This window comes from Ornithorhynchus anatinus, chromosome 8 (genome assembly GCF_004115215.2).
Source record: "Ornithorhynchus anatinus isolate Pmale09 chromosome 8, mOrnAna1.pri.v4, whole genome shotgun sequence".
NCBI classification, from domain to species: domain Eukaryota; kingdom Metazoa; phylum Chordata; class Mammalia; order Monotremata; family Ornithorhynchidae; genus Ornithorhynchus; species Ornithorhynchus anatinus.
Window position 1 is genome coordinate 35,694,487 of NC_041735.1, and position 16,124 is coordinate 35,710,610.

The 16,124-nt window shown below is 45.5% G+C and overlaps 1 protein-coding gene and 2 non-coding genes across 3 annotated transcripts in view; all 3 read left to right on the plus strand.

The window, feature by feature from the left end:
• Positions 1 to 16,124, plus strand: part of AMPH (amphiphysin) — a 145,891-nt gene that overhangs the window by 54,378 nt on the left and 75,389 nt on the right. The window contains exon 2 of the mRNA XM_007666133.3: positions 8,820 to 8,900. Coding sequence (XP_007664323.1) covers positions 8,820 to 8,900 — 81 coding nt within the window. The remainder of the gene's footprint in view (positions 1 to 8,819; positions 8,901 to 16,124) is intronic.
• LOC114814085 lies at positions 211 to 344 on the plus strand. The gene has a single exon (XR_003761827.1). It is a non-coding gene; the product is annotated as a small nucleolar RNA SNORA7 (small nucleolar RNA).
• On the plus strand, positions 6,422 to 6,559 carry LOC114814057. The gene has a single exon (XR_003761799.1). It is a non-coding gene; the product is annotated as a small nucleolar RNA SNORA7 (small nucleolar RNA).

Consider the following 16,124-nt stretch of genomic DNA (forward strand, 5'->3'; position numbering starts at 1 on the left):
ACATATTTGGGACAGGTATTAAAATGTTTAGGCAGATGACAGTTGTTTGCCTAATGAAAAGGCCAGTGAGCTTTGCACAAAAAGAGCCTGGGTAATGGGTATTTCAGAGCAGATTCTAATTTACAGGGATAGCATTCTGCCTTGGACAGAGATTAAAATAAATTATAGGTAGGAGAAGTAACCAAGTATGCACATATGTACGACGGGGGTCACCTCTCAGGGTCGCACCTGGAGAGTTTCCAGGAGTCTACCAGTCTCCGCTATAGGAGGGAGAGTCGAGCGGGTAGCCATTCCATTCCAAGCTTGGCCAGTGGCTAGCGAGTGGAAGGCCATCTGCTACAAGTCAAAACTCACCCGTGCTGGGCAGCAGCAACACGAGAGAGAGTCGAGGGTGGAGACTCAAGTTTACTGCGTGGAAGGAGGCAATGGTAAACCATTTCTATATTTTTACCGAGAAAACTATGGATACACGACCAGAACGATTGCAGATGGAGAAGGGGGCGTTCCGGGAGAGACGCGTCTGTGGTGTCGCTATGGGCCGGAAATGACTCGACGGCATAAGACAAGGCAAGACTGTGGGGGTGGGGTGAGAATTAAAGTGCTCAAGGGGTAGAGACCCAAGTGCCACGGTATTGTTAGAAGAGAGGGAGAAGAGAGTGACCTGAGAAGCACCTTGGTTAAGTGGAAAAGACACGGGCCTGGGAGTTGGAGGACCTCAATTCTAATTCTGGCTCCACTGTTTGCCTGCTGTGTGACCTTGAACAAGTCACTTCACTTTCCTATGCCTCAGTTTCCTCATCTATAAAATGGGAATTCAATACCTGTTCTCCCTCCACCTCTGTCTGTGAGCCCCATGTGGGACAGGGACTATATCCAACCTGATTAATTTGTATCTGACAACACTTAGAAAAGCGCTTGATTCATGGTAAGTGCTTATAATAATTATAATCATAATGTTTATGTTATTGGCTCTAAAAAAGTTGCCTAACAGGAAATTTTCAAGGAATTTGAAACAGAAATTAGTTCGGGGAAAAAAATAGACAAAAGCCTTGTTTTCAAAAAGATGAAAATGCAGGATGGTAAAAAATAGGAAACACCAGATTCTCACTGGGCATTTCAGGTGATTACATAGAACAGAGACCTATTTTTCTTCCAGAAACTAAAGTGTAGAATGACTAAGAATTGCTGTGTTCCCTTGAAACAATGCCTTCATCTACAGCATTTTCTCCTGCAGTTGTAAAAAGTGACACAAATTTAGAAAACACCAGCTGTCTTCTTGAAGCCTGTCAACTTATTTACTCATTCTCAGCGGTGGTAGAAAAGTACAGATCTCTCATTCTTTCTCTTACTAATATTTTCTCCTTGTTCAATTTAAACTGGACAAAGGGTATATCAAACCTTCGCAAAATCTATTTTTAAGACTCCTAGGTTTATTATTCATGGTCATTTCCAGAGTCATTGTTGATCATGATGATGATGATGATGACGGTGACGACCAAGAATGAGAATAATGGACAAGCCCCAGTCCTGAGTCTTCAGGATCCTAATACTACTAACTGTGGTATTTGTTAAGCACTTACTGTGTGTCAGGCACTGAACTAAGCAGCGGGGTGGAAACAAGCAGATCAGGTTGGTCACAGTCCCTGCCCCTCCTGGGCAATCCCATTTTACAGATGAGATAACTGAGGCTCAGAGAAGTGAAGTGACTTGTCCAAGGTCACACTGCAGGCAAATGGCAGAGTCAGGATTAGAACCCATGACTACCAGGCCCCTGCTCTATCCACTACACCGTGCTGCTTCTCAAGATGAATGAACTCTGTTGAAATGTATTCCCCTAAGCATTTAGTACAGTGCTCTGCACACAGTGAGCACTCAATAAATATCGCTGATTGAGGGAACCTGCACGAAGGAATCGATTATAGTGTTAGTGATTTGTGCAGCTCCCCTGTACTTTTTCCCTGCATATTCTCTCCCCTCCCGGTTGTATTCCTGGAATGTGTCAAGTGACTAAGGGGCAGGAAAAGAGTAGGAGAGGTCAATGAGAAGTGCACACGAAGGTTTTGTATGGTCCAACTGATGTGATTTCCCCTGGCAATAACCTCCTGTTAATATCATAGTTTTTATCCTCTCCGAGTCCAAAACAGGTTGGGTGACTAGAATTAAAATAAGTCGGCCCCAAATCCAAAATATGCTGGAGGCCAGAACTTTCCGATGATCAGCGATGCCCTTTGCTCCCGTCCTTCCCGGTACTCGACAGTCTGAGTATGTGGACGTTATAACAAAGTCTAGGTCAGATTTTAAATGCCCATTAAGTTAATAAGCACGATCTGAGGAAAAATCATTCTCCCTTAATAATGCTGCCACAGCCTGGCTTGTGCGGTCTGCACCCTCTACGGGGGCTGAGGTGAATGAGGTTCGATTAGTTTAACATCCTCCCATAGAGAAACTAAGCAGCAGTATTGGAGATTACACATTATTTGCAGCTTTAGGCCCTGGTCTCTTCCTCAATTTCTCAATTTCACTTTCGTTGCTACCGTACGGCGTTTCCTCAGAAGTAGGGATCATTTTCCCTGTTCTCGTTCTATTATTCATTCTGCTCGGTCGCAGCTACCAATTGTTTGACGGTTTTGCTCTTTGCCTCTCACATTTCCCTCCAAAGATTCATTGCTTACTCAGTTAGCGTCCTGTCACCATCGCATGAAAGAGGCATAAAGCCTTCCCAGGCTTCGAGAAAAGCAGGCTCTTTGATGGAAAAGGCGCTGGGCTGTTCAATTTGCAAAATACAAGAATTATGGAAGGGTTGTTAGGAATCTGGATTCTATTTCCTACCTGGCTAATTCATTTGACCTTGTACAAAGCCACTCCACTATTTCGGGCCCTTGGGAGCTGAAGGTTCCTTGAGGACAGGGATAGTGCCTATCAACTCCTAGAAAAACAGCGTGGCTCAGTGGAAAGAGCCCGGGCTTGGGAGTCAGAGGTCATGGGTTCGAATCCCGGCTCTACCACTTGTCAGCTGGGTGACTGTGGGCAGGTCACTTCACTTCTCTGTGCCTCAGTTCCCTCATCTGTAAAATGGGGATGAAGACTGTGAGCCTCACGTGGGACAACCTAATTACCCTGTATCTACCCCAGCGCTTAGAACAGTGCTCTGCACCTAGTAAGCGCTTAACAAATACCAACATTAACTCTTATTACATTGTGCTCTCCCAAGGGCTTAGTACAGTGCTTTGCACATGGAAAGCACTCAATAAATGCCATTGTTTGATCAACTGAGAGGCCTCTTGAGGGAGGCTCTCACTTAGGGTGAACTGGAAATAGTAAGTATTGTAACAGTATATGATCTCAACTTTAAAAGAAAACAACATTGAATTTGGATTTGAGAAGCAACGTGGCTTAGTGGAGAGAGCACGGGCTTGGGAGTCAGAGGTTGCGGGTCCTAATCCCGGCTCCGCCACTTGTCTGCCGCGTGACCTTGGGCTTAACTTCTCTGTGCCTCAGTTACCTGATCTGTAAAATGGGAATTAAGACAGTGAGCCCCACATGGGACAGGATTACCTTGTAGCTACCCCAATGCTTAGAACAGTGCTTGGCACATAGTAAGCACTTAACGAATACCATAATCATTATTTGGGATCACCTTTTCCTCAGATTGATTTCTGAGTTTCTTCAGATTGATTTCTGAGTGATGGTTTGGTGTTCCTCCCCCTCAGCCAGCTCTCACTGCGATAGCAATTCTTGCCACCTGGATTCTTGCCAAAGATTTTCCGTGTCTGTGACAGAGGCAGTTAAATCGATTAGGAATCTATCACTGCGTCTGTTCTGTTATTTAATTCCCAACCTGTATAAGCAGCCTTTCCTTTCCAAAGACGTGTCAGCTCGGCTGAAAGAGACCAGCCGTGATTCCTTGGGTGACATTTCCATGAAAACCAAATGAGGCGAAAGGCAGGACCTCTATTTCGGCTCTCTTGGGATCCTTCATTTCTGGGGCATGGAGAAGCAGTGTGGTTTCTGAAAGAGCCCTCAATCTTCTTCCCTTTCCACTGTTTCTTCTGGTTTTTGCTGAGGAACAGGAAGATCCTCTGAGTACCCTTGAATTCTTTTCATTGCTTTGGTTACCTCAAGTTCAACTGAGTAGTCCCCAAGCATCTCTATTAATCACCGATCTCTGCCAAACTTCGTCCCTGAGTCATCCCAGATGGGCATATTTCCATGTATCTCCGAATGGTCTCGTGGTTTGCCCCGGCATGGACTAAGGTGAAGGGGAACACTTCTGTATCTTTTGAGAAGCAGCGTGCCTTAGTGGAAAGAGCACGGGCTTGGGAGTCAGAGGTCATGGGATCAAATCCCGGCTCTGCCATTTTTCTGCTCTGTGACCTTGGGCAAGCCACTTAACTTCTCTGTGCCTCAGTTCCCTCATCTGTAAAATGGGGATTAAGACTATGAGCCCCACGTGGGACAACCTGATTACTTTGTAGCTACCCCAGCGTTAGAACAGTGCTTGGCACATAACAGGCGCTTAACAAATATCAAATACCATCCTAAGCTGCGTTAGGATTATCTCAAGTTTCAATCTTTTCCTTCCCATATTCTGGAGTGAGTTCACTCTGTTTGACTAATATTATTTTTGGAGCTGATCTTTTCAGTGTAGATTCAGCTCTATTTTCCCCTCTTTGTTGGTGGATCCCCTAGTCTGTGCAAAATATTAGAGGTAAAAGTAGGCCCAGCAAAGTCTATATCCAGCTCTAGGAAGAGCAAGGTAAATCTAGAGACTTGGGAATTCTTTTGGGTTTTCAGGACGCTCTTCTCTTCATCAATCAGTTAATGAATAGTCCTGTATTAAGACCACTTTACGAAGAACTGGGGAGAACACAGTACAATAGAGTAAGGAAACACGATCCTTACGCACGAGGAGCTTGCAGTCTAGAGGGGGAAACAGATATTAAAATCAATAACAGATAGAGAAATGGCAGAGTATAAGAACATGGGCCTTGGAGCCAGGTGAATAGCGAGTACTTAAAGAGTTCAGATCTGAGCGAATAGACCACTTGGAAGAGAAGACAAACAGCAGAAACGAGGGCCTAGTCGGGAAAAGCCTCTTGGGCCAGATGTCTTGGACAAGAAACACTGTGGGGTAGTGAATAGGGCACAGGCCTGGGAGTCAGAAGGTCCTGGGTTCTAATCTCAGCTCTACCACTTGTCTGCTGTGTGGCCCTGGACAAGTCCCTTCGCTTCCCTGTGCCTCAGTTACTTCATCTTTAAAATGGGGATTGAGACTGGGAGCCCCAAGTGGGACAGGGACTGTGCCCAACCCTATTTGCTTGTTTTCACCCCAGCTCTTAGCACAGTACATAGTAAGTGCTTAACAGATATCACAATTATTGAAGTTGTTATTATGTGAGTTTAAAAGGGCTATGAAGGAAGGAAGAGTAATGGTCTGTCTGATAATAAAGGAGAGGGAGTTCCCGGCAGGAGGGAGGATGTAGGCATGGGGTTGGTCTTCATACTTCCCTACTAGCCTCCTTATCTTGTCTTATGCTGTTGAGTCATTCCTATCCATAGGGACTCCATGGACACATCTCTCCCAGAATGCCCCATCTCTATCTGTAATCATTCTCTTAGTGTATCCATAGAATTTTCTTGGAAAAAAATTATTTCTTGAAAATAATTTTCTTGGAAAGTAGCCTCCTAGACACCAGGAAAGAGAGCGTTAGAGTATACAGAATAGGGCAAGGGCCCTTTCTGTCAGTCCGGAATGATAGGCCTGCTGCTGTGGCCATAGATTGTTGCCACATTTAGATGAGAGATTAGTCTGCCGACATTCCCAATGATGGAAGGCGGCAGTGAAAGTGAGGGTGGAGATGAGGCTGGGGTGGGAGAAGAGGGCTGGAGAGTCAGTCAATCTCAGGGGGCTTTGGGAAGGGTCAGAGGGAATTCATTCATTCAGTCGTATTTAGCGCTTACTGTGTGCAGAGCACTGTCCTAAGCACTTGGAAGAGTACAATATAACAGACACGTTCCCGGCCCACAGCGAGCTTACAGTCCAGAGGGGGAGACGGTCATTAACATAAATAAATAAATTACAGATATATACGTACGTGCTGCGGGACTGGGCTGGGGGAGGGAGGGGATGAACGAAGGGAGCAAATCAGGGCGATACAGGAAGGAGAGAGAGAAGAGGAAAGGAGGGTTTAGCCATAGGAGGCCTCGTTGAGGCTGTCTGGCCACTCGGCTGCTCCTCCCCGAAGTTCCCTCTGGCCTTTCCGCTGCTCTTCAAAGGGAATGGACAATTGAGTAATGATAGATGCAGGGACTTCTGAACCCTGAGTCTCTGATAACCAACCAACAGTCTTGCTGAATTAACCTTGGAGGTCATCCTTAAGCAATGGAAGATTCGCTATTTAACGCGCCTAGGGGAAGACGTCCTCTCTCAGGGTGGCACCTGGAGAGTTTCCAGTCCTCTACCAGTCTCGGCTATGGGAGGGAAAGTTAAGCAGAGGCCTACCCACTCCATTCCTAGCGTGGACAGTGGCTAGCGAGAGGAAGGCAATCTGCTACAAGTCAAAATTCACCCATGCCGGGCAGCAGCGGCATGGGAGAGAGTCGAGGGTGGAGACCCGAGTTTATTACGCGTAAGGAGGCAGTGGTAAACCACTGCCATATTTTTACCAAGAAAACTCTATGGGTACACTGCCAGAATGATTGGCGATGGAGAGGGGGCATTCTGGGAGCGAGGCGTCTGTGGCGTCGCTGCGGTCGGAAACGACTCGAAGGCATAAGACAGGACAAGGGGAAGTCTTGGCCAACTTGGCCAAAACTTTGCCAAATCCCCAAGGATTTTTCCACGCACGAGCTAGCTGAGTGTGCATTTGGATAAAGGCCTCTCTGCCTCTGTCTGGGAGCCATACCTTTCTAGGGCACATTCAAATGGTCTTCCCACTGTCCCACTGTGGTTCTCTGTGGTGGTTGGGTGGGTTTTTTCTCGTTTGTTTCTACGTTTGTTTTTATGGTATTTGTTAAGTGCTTACTATGTGCCAGACACTGTACTAAGAACTGGGGAAGATACAGGCTATTCAGGTTGGACAGAGTCCATGTCCCACATGGGGTTCACAGCAGTAATCCCCATTTTGCAGATGAGGTAAAGGAGGCAGAGGGAAGTGAAGTGACTTGTCCAGGGTCAAATAGCAGGCTCATGGAGGAGCTGGTAATAGAACTCAGGTCCTTCTGACTCCCAGACCTGGGCTTCATCCACAAGACAGAAGAGGTAACACAAGAGGGAAGGAGGAAAGAGAATGAGAGGGAAGTTGTTGAATGATGGTGGGAGAGCAAAGTTAAGCAGCTCCACAAAGGGAAGCAGCATGGCCTAGTGGAAAAAGAACGGGCCCGGGAAACGGAAGGACCCGGGTTCTAATCCTGCCTCCGAAACTTGTCTGAAGTGTGACCTTGGGCAAATCCCGTCACTTCTCTGGGCCTCGGTTACCTCATCTGTAAAATGGGGGTTAAGACTGCGAGGCTGTGTGGGATAGGGAGCCCGCCTGTGTCCAAATTAATTAACTTGTTTCTACCCAAGCACCTAGTACAGTGCCTAGCACATATTTGGAGCTTAATAAATATATATAAAAAATACCCTTTCTCCATCCTACTTAGATTGCGAGCCCCATGTGGGACAGAGACTGTGTCCAATCTGATTATCTTGTATCTACCCCAGCCTTTAGAAAAGAGCTCGACACACAGTAATTGCTTAACAGATACCATCATTAATATGAAGGGGCTTCCTCAGATGGGGGCTCTTTCGGGAGCAGTCCCTGTCTCTGCCCCTCCCCGCCAGCTGCGGCCTCTTCTCCAATCGCCAGCCAGCCCCCATCTCATTCGCCTTGTGGAAAACGCCTTCGCCCTTGGTGTTCGGCATCTCCGTGCACTTCGGTGTTGAGGTGGGCTTTTGAGGTGATGGTTAGCAACGCTGGCAGGGTGTCATGTCCCATTAGTGCAGGGCTCAGTGAACATTAGACAACAACAAGCCCAAGCTCTCGTCGGCATGTTCCCGTCGCACCCATGATTCATTCATTCATTCATTCAGTAGTATCTATTGAGCACTTACTATGTGCAGAGCACTGTGCTAAGCGCTTGGAATGGACAAATCGGTAACAGATGGAGACAGTCCCTGCCCTTTGACGGGCTTACGGTCTAATCGGGGGACGGGTTTTGGGTCACATGATATAATCCTTCCTATGAAGGGCAACCTTGCTCAACACCCAGATTCCCAGACAAGACCTGACATAAAAGTCCCCAGACCAGGAGATGATGGGAATATCTACTATTGGGAAGCAGCGTGGCTCAGTGGAAAGAGCCTGGGCTTCGGAGTCAGAGGTCATGGGTTCGGTTCCCGGCTCCGCCACTTGTCAGCTGTGTGACTGTGGGCGAGTCACTTCAGTTCTCTGTGCCTCAGTTACCTCATCTGTAAAATGGGGATTAACTGTGAGCCTCATGTGGGACGACCTGATGACCCTGTATCTGCCCCAGCGCTTAGAACAGTGCTCGGCACGTAGTAAGCGCTTAACAAATACCAACATTATTATTAAAGTAGATATTCAGCTACAGAATTCTGTGAAATGTGTATACTTTTCTGTCTCCTACTTAGACCGTGAGCAACACTTAGGGCGGGTACTGTGTCCGACCTGAATAACTTGGATCTACCCCAGCACTTAGTACAGAGGGCGGCACGTAGTAAGCGCTCGACAAACGTAATGATAACACATAATTTCCGAGAGAATGGGATTTCGAGAGCAAACTTCCTCTAATTCTTTGTTTTATTCGCTAACCAGGTCCTTCAGAAGCTGGGAAAGGCCGATGAGACTAAGGATGAACAGTTTGAGGAATATGTTCAGAACTTCAAAAGGCAAGAGGTAAGTAAGTTGATTTGGTTTGGTTCTAGTGAATCACTTGCCAATGTCTCCTAGTGAACATGTTTCAACTGCACAGGTCAAATACCACCTATAAACCCCTACCAATTAAGCTTGCCAGTGCAGTGTGATTTCTGTGGACCTTTTCCTCTGAGGAGAGTCGAATGGAACCTGAATGAGACACACTGTGAGGTGAATTTGTCTTTGAGGCTGCTTAGTAGACTGATTTATATTATTATCTCTTGCTTTCCTGTATTTCTTTTAACGAGAGGATTAAGAGGCTGAACTGCATGGAATTTTTTTAGTGTGAATTAGCTCCCACTCTCCTATCAATATTTCCGGTAGGCTCATTTTACCGTTACCTTATTTTTCCAGTTACTTAATCCTGTTTTCTTCCATCCCCTCATATATTTAACAACTCAACAGGGCTGCTCGTTTTCGCTTGTCCCCATATTTAAAGTGACGGGCCTTGGGTCACATTTCATCTACTTGAACTTGGAAAGCAGTCATCCAGTAGTAAAAGCCTGCTGTGTGACCTTGGGCAAGTCACTTAACTTCTCTGTGCCTCAGTTTCCTCAACTGAAGAATAGGGATTCGATAGCTGTTCTCGCTCCTACTTCGACTGTGAATCCCATGTGGTACAGGGACTGAATCTAGGCCCGATTGACTTGTTTCTACCCGAACACTTAGAACGGTGCATAACACAGGGTAAGTGCTTAATGACTACCGTTAAAAAGGAACTCTGGATAGCATATTTGATTCGGAACTCCTTGAGGACAGAGTTTGTGCCACACAGTCAGAGTCATGTCCAGGTAAGTTGGGCTTCTGCTGCTTCGAAGTAGTAGTTCGATTCCAAATATTTCACAGATGTGAAAAAGTCAAGGGGCAAAATAGAGGGAAAGAGAGACTGTTTAAGCATTTGAGGAAGCAGTATGACCTAGTTGGAACAAGTATGGGCCTGTGAGAGGATCTGGGTTCTAATCCAGATTCCATCGTGCGCCTGCTGTGTGACTTTGGGCAATTACTTGTTTTCTCTGTGCCTCAGTTCCTTCATCTGTACACTAGATGAGAAGCAGCGTGGCGCAGTGGAAAGAGCACGGGCTTTGGAGTCAGAGGTCATGAGTTCGAATCCCAGCTCTGCCACTTGTCAGCTGTGTGACTGTGGGCAAGTCACTTAACTTCTCCGTGCCTCAGTTCCCTCATCTGTAAAATGGGGATTAAGACTGTGAGCCCCACGTGGGACAACCTGATTCCCCTGTGTTTACCCCAGCGCTTAGAACAGTGCTCTGCACATAGTAAGCGCTTAACAAATACCAACATTATTATTATTATTACACTAGGGATTCATTACCTGTTCTCCCTCCTTCTTAGACTATGAGTCCTATGTGGGATATGGTTATCTCGTATCTACCCCGGCAGTTAGTATAATGCTTAACCCAAACCACAGTTATTATTATAAGAATGGATGTGATTGTGGAAGAATAACGTAGTTTCCACTAAATATGATTGAAAGAAGAGGTCACTGTGAAGGCTTTGTATATACCCCTGTGCTTAGAACATTGCTGGACTCTTATTAAGCGCCTAACAAATACCATAAAAAAAGTTGCTAGAACCCAAGAAAATGCTCTCAAGAAAATTTGCTTCAAACTTTGATCCACAATCTATCAATCAAACCCCGGGAATTAAAAATCTGTGTGATGACGGGGGGTGAGAGAAACTGCTGGGCAATAGAAACATGAAATGCTCTCTTCCCATCAATTAATCGGTGGTATTTGTTGAGCACTTACTGTGTGAAAAGCCCCGCACTCAATGCTTGGGAGAGTACACTACACTAGACCTGCTAACTGCCCCACAAGGAGCTTCCGGACACCATATCCCAGACTGATTCCTCCGTCAGCCTCCTCACTGATCTCCCTGCTTAAAATAAATTACATTAAAACAAAATTACAGACATGAAAATAAATTACAGATGGGGAAAATCCCAGAATCGAAGGATATTTACATAACTGTTGGGGCCGGGGGTAGTGTTAATAAACTTCCAAAATAAAGAAAAAAGCCCAAGACATCTAATGAGGAAGATTTTTCCTTTCCATGAGCAGATACCCTGTATACCTCCAAGAAAAACCTCTCTATTCTCTTATTATCTTTAAACCAGTGAGCACAGCATTAACATTCCACTTGTTTCTCCCCCCAACATTTTATTTGCTTCTAACTTCAGCAGCAGTAACTGGTGCTTTTTCCCTTTCATGGGGAATTAAATATAAATTCAGCAAGGAAAAATGGGAAATACAGACTCTTGTAAAAATACCAATTAACTGTAAGTCCTATGTAGGACGGGGTCTCTGTCTGACCTGATAAACTTGTAATTTACCCCAATGCTTGGCAAGTACTAAGTGCTGAAAATATATTTTGATTACTAAATTATTCCCTACAAAAATAATCACCAACCAGAAACCATTGCCAGAGCACAAAATTATGGTGAAGGATTGCTCCCTAGTGGGGCCCGGTACCAAGCGGGAACTCTTCTGCCCTCCTACCGACAAATTCTGCAATAAAAAATAAAATGCAAGTTATCTCTGGGACTAATGAGTGATAGGAGGAAAAGCGTCATCTCCCCAAGCACTTAGTACAGTGCTCTGCACACAGTAGGTGCTCGATAAATATGATTGATTGATTGATCTGACCTTATGAGTGAGATATAAAGCTAAGCACACCCACCTTTAGCGAAATGAATTTGTCCCTTCCTAGGGCCATCCCTAAAACCATCTAAAAGGGAATGGATATTACAGCACACTCATCTGTAGAGCTGGCCTATCATTGCCGTGGCTATTTTTTTAAATGGCATTTGTTAAGCATCTACTATGTGTCAGGCACTATACTGAGTACTGAGGTAGACAGAGCAAATCCAGTTGGACACAGTCCATGTCCCACCAGGGGCTCACGGTCTTAATCCTCATTTTACAGATGAGGTAAATGAAGCACAGAGAAGTGAAGTTTCTTGCCCTGGGTCACACAGCAGACAAGTGGTGGAGCTGGGATTAGAATCCAGGTCCTTCGATTCCCAGGCCCGTGCTCTTTCCATCAGGCCTCGCTGTTTCTCGTGGGACGGGGGAGGAAAATTAGGAAGCAGCACAGAATAGTGGATAGAGCATGGACCTGGGGGTCGAAGGGTCATGGGTTCTAATCCTGGCCCTGCCACCTGTCTGCTGTGTGACCTTCGGCAAGCCACTTAACTTCTCTGGGCCTCAATTACCTCATCTGTATAATGGGGATTGAGACTGTGAGTCCCCCGTGGGACAACCTGATTACCTTGTATCTACCCAGTGTTCAGAACAGTGCCTGGCACGTAGTAAGCGAGTAACAAATGCCATTATTATTAGGGGATGTGCGATGCCAGAGCCAAATCTATAACCACCGCTCCTTTTGGGCAGTGAGTGGCCAGGGCAGCTCAGCTGGATATTGCAGAGGGTCAGGTCAACGGATGGCAGAATTCTGGGCGCTGAGCGGGACCGACGAGTCTGCCCCTGCCCGACAGGATCCTTGCCTTTACCATCTGTGGAGACCCTCCTCTTGAGTTCCGCATCCTGCGCTCCATTCCAGACGAGTCTCCGGAACCAGGCGTGAATAGGCAGTGATCTGAGCTTCTTAGCAGCGAAGGTGCCAAGGAAAGGACTCCCTCTGGATCTCTGCATTTGGGGGTGGAGAGGGGCCATTTTAGATTTTTCTGGTGTGGAACCATGCCAGATTGTGGTGCCAAATGCGAAGCAGAGTTGCCTAGTGGTTAAAGCACAGGCCTAGGAATCAGAAGGACTTGGGTTCTAATTCCTGGCTCTGCCACTGTCTGACTCTAGACAAACAATTTAACTTCTCCGTGCTTGAATCCTTCCCAAAGCTTAGTACTGTGCATGGTACATAGTAAGAGCATAACAAATTCCACAATTATTACCATTATTAGGTACCTCATTTGTAAAACGGGGGATTAAGACTGTGTGTTCCATGTGGGACATAGACTGTGTCCAAACTGCTTAGCTTGTATCTACCCCAGTGACTGTGAGCCCGTCACTGGGCAGAGATTGACTCTATCTGTTGCCAAATTGTACATTCCAAGCACTTAGTACAGTGTTCTGCTCATAGTAAGCGCTCAATAAGTACTGTTGAATGAATACAATGCCTGACAAATAGTAAGCTCTTTACAAATGCCATAAAAAAAATCCAAAGTCTAGTAACTTGGAATCGAGAGAGCTTCAAAGGTGGCCAGAAGAGATCACCTATATCCTACAATCCCTCTCCTACCATCTGACTCGTACCCCTTCCCACGCACACAGGCATACACGCAAACGAACACGTCCGTGCACATACACACGCAGAATTTCTTCAGAGATCCTGGGACACCTTCCTGATGAACTCCTGCTACTTAGTCTTCAGCAGGGGAAGCTTTTTTTTTTTTCCCCCAGAGATCAACAGGGAAGAGAACTATGCTGGACTGCGGCGCAGACACATTCACTCTAAGCTCGTCCTTCTTGACTGTGAACTCGTTGTGGACAGGGAATATGTCTGCTATATTGGTGTGTTGCACTCTCCCAACCGCTTAGTACAGCGCCCTGCACACAGTAAGCACTCAATAAATACAGTTGATTGATTGATTGATTGATTCCCACTCATCCTGATGCAGATCATACAATGAAAACCCAGCGAAATTCTCGATCCTTCCCAGAAGAGAAGTATAGTTCACTTGATCTGGGAGCACGGCAGCCTCGCTCTAAGTTGCTCGTGTACGATTTCCTGCTTTCCACAATTACTGGAATCTATCTATTTTTAAAACTTCTATTTTGAAAGAGGTGATATTAAAGCGGGTCTGGCACATGATTTCGGATCTCATTTGACATTCTGGAGAGATTTTCTGACTGCTAAAGGAAACATAATGCCTTCAGGTGAATTTAACTCAGGAAGGTTCCTCTCGGCCAGTCAATTGTATTTATTGAGCACTTACTTTTTGCAGAACACTGTACACTTGAGAGAATACAACAACCTAACAGACACATTCCCTGCCCACTACAAACTTACAGTCTAGAGGAGGAGACAGATATTAATACAAATAAATAAATTTGATTCAGACCCCGAGTAGGACACAGATACAAATAAATAAATTACAGATCTGTACATAAGCACTGTGAGACCAGGAGGGCAGAATTCACCTTCTCTTTCCAATGGAGCAAAAATCTATACAATAAAGGTCGAAACAGGGCTTGGGACAAAACTCTGATTCTCAACTAGAATAATGGGTCTAGTTGCTGCTTGGGGAAAGCACCTTGAAACAGGCAGCTGGAACAACACAGGATGGCAGATTGCTGGCCAGATGGACGTTGAGGAAGAATATGCCTGTGTGCTTGGAAACAACCTTGCATGGGCCAGAGATCTAGGTTCCTGGTCCCCTCTATGGCAGCCGGCTCTCGATCAAGCCCAATACCTGCCCTGCCCATCGGCGTCGGGAAACCGAACGGGACCGGAGACCCAAAGACAAACCGGAAGCTGTCTGGGATCCCCTCTCTGGGACGCTGTCTTGCCGTTGAACACGGGGCTTTAGGAAGCAGTAGTCCCAGTAGACATAAAGCACTGACCTAGAAGTCAGAAGGATCTGCGTTCTAATTCTGGCTCTACCGCTTGTCTGAGTCTCTTCCAGAGAAGATAGAGAGGGAGACAAAGAGGCAGAGAATTAGAGAATGAGAGAGAGGCAGAGAAAGAGAGAGAGGGAGAAAGAAGCTGAAAAAGAGGGAGAGGAAGAAAGACGGAGAGAGAGAGAGGCAGAAGGAGAGGGAGAGAAGCATAGAAAGAGAAAGGAGAGGGAGAGAGGCAGAGAAAGAATGAGAGAGGACGATGGGGAGAGAGGCAGAGAGAGGTAGAGAAAGAGAAAGAGGAAGAGACAGAAAGAGAGGGAAAGAGAGAGAGAGCAAAAGAGAAAGAGAGACAAGAGAGAAAGAGAAAGAGATGCTCAAAGATACCACTCATGGTAAAATTCACCTCTAAGTATGTGTGTGTGGCTTAAAAAGCCAATGTAGGGTCCTCACCTTATACCTGTCTTCTGTTTTGCAGCTATGTTCATTGTTTGCAGCCCCTGGCCCTGTTTTGGTTTTAGTCTTGAATCTCATGATCCTAATAAAGTTTCTGCTCAGCTGGAACCCTTCCTTTCTTTATTTGCAGACCCTGTAGAGGTCATTAGCTAGATGACGCCTTCAGCCTTCCAATACACGTGGGGTAACCCAACATCTAATTTCATGACAGAGGTCTAACAAAGACCAAACTCCAGTACCCGCTGAGTGCAGCAGGACAACTAACGTGGAAATAAAAAAGGTTGGATGTAGACGTACTTGAGATTCATAAGACTGGGAATTGATGGATATAAATAGGCCCAGGTAGTCTGTAAAAGTGTCGGCAGAAATCTATGGCCTCATTATAAACGATCCAGCTCAAGAAATATGTGCTACTGCCCAATTCGGAGAGGCCCCGTTTGCGTGTGATTGCACTGCTCTGTTTAATATCTGGAGATGATCTTGTTTTTTGGTAAGATCGTCTAATGGGAGGCAGGTTCATACCAAGGACAAACATAGAAACTTACCTGTGATAGGTGTTTGAAAAGAGGGATGATGTGGGATTTTCCAGGTGAAATTTCACCCTTACATGGATATGGTTAATAGTGAAAAAAAACCCTGTAATTCCTGAAGTTCCTCTTTGAGGGTTTTTCTGATTTAAGCAACGTTATTTTCCATTTTATGTGAATTAGGTTGTCATCCAAAGGCCGTTATTTTTCTAGAAATGTGTTTTGTACAGAGTTTTCATGTATGTGGTTTCATCTCCATGATTCCAGGGCAGAGAAGACATTTTGACAAACTGTGGCTTAGCTATTCAGAAGACGGGATAATTTTACCACTGTGACTGGGAATTCTCATTCCTGGACTGTGGAGAGAGGAACATCTCTTGGATGTTGAAGCAAAATTCAATAAAGAAAGTGAATTAATTCTTATATTTTCCCCATAAGAAATGCCTCAAAATTGGAAATTTTGAGTCCTCTGAAGGGCTAGGTAGATACATGTAGCCTTCCAAAAGTAACACAAACAAAATCTCTAATAGACAGCTCCTGAACTCTGAAGCGGAAACTAACATTCAGAATTCAAATGTCAGTAAAGCTGGCTGATATGCAGCTAAGGGAAATATTTTAGCTTTATTGCTCTA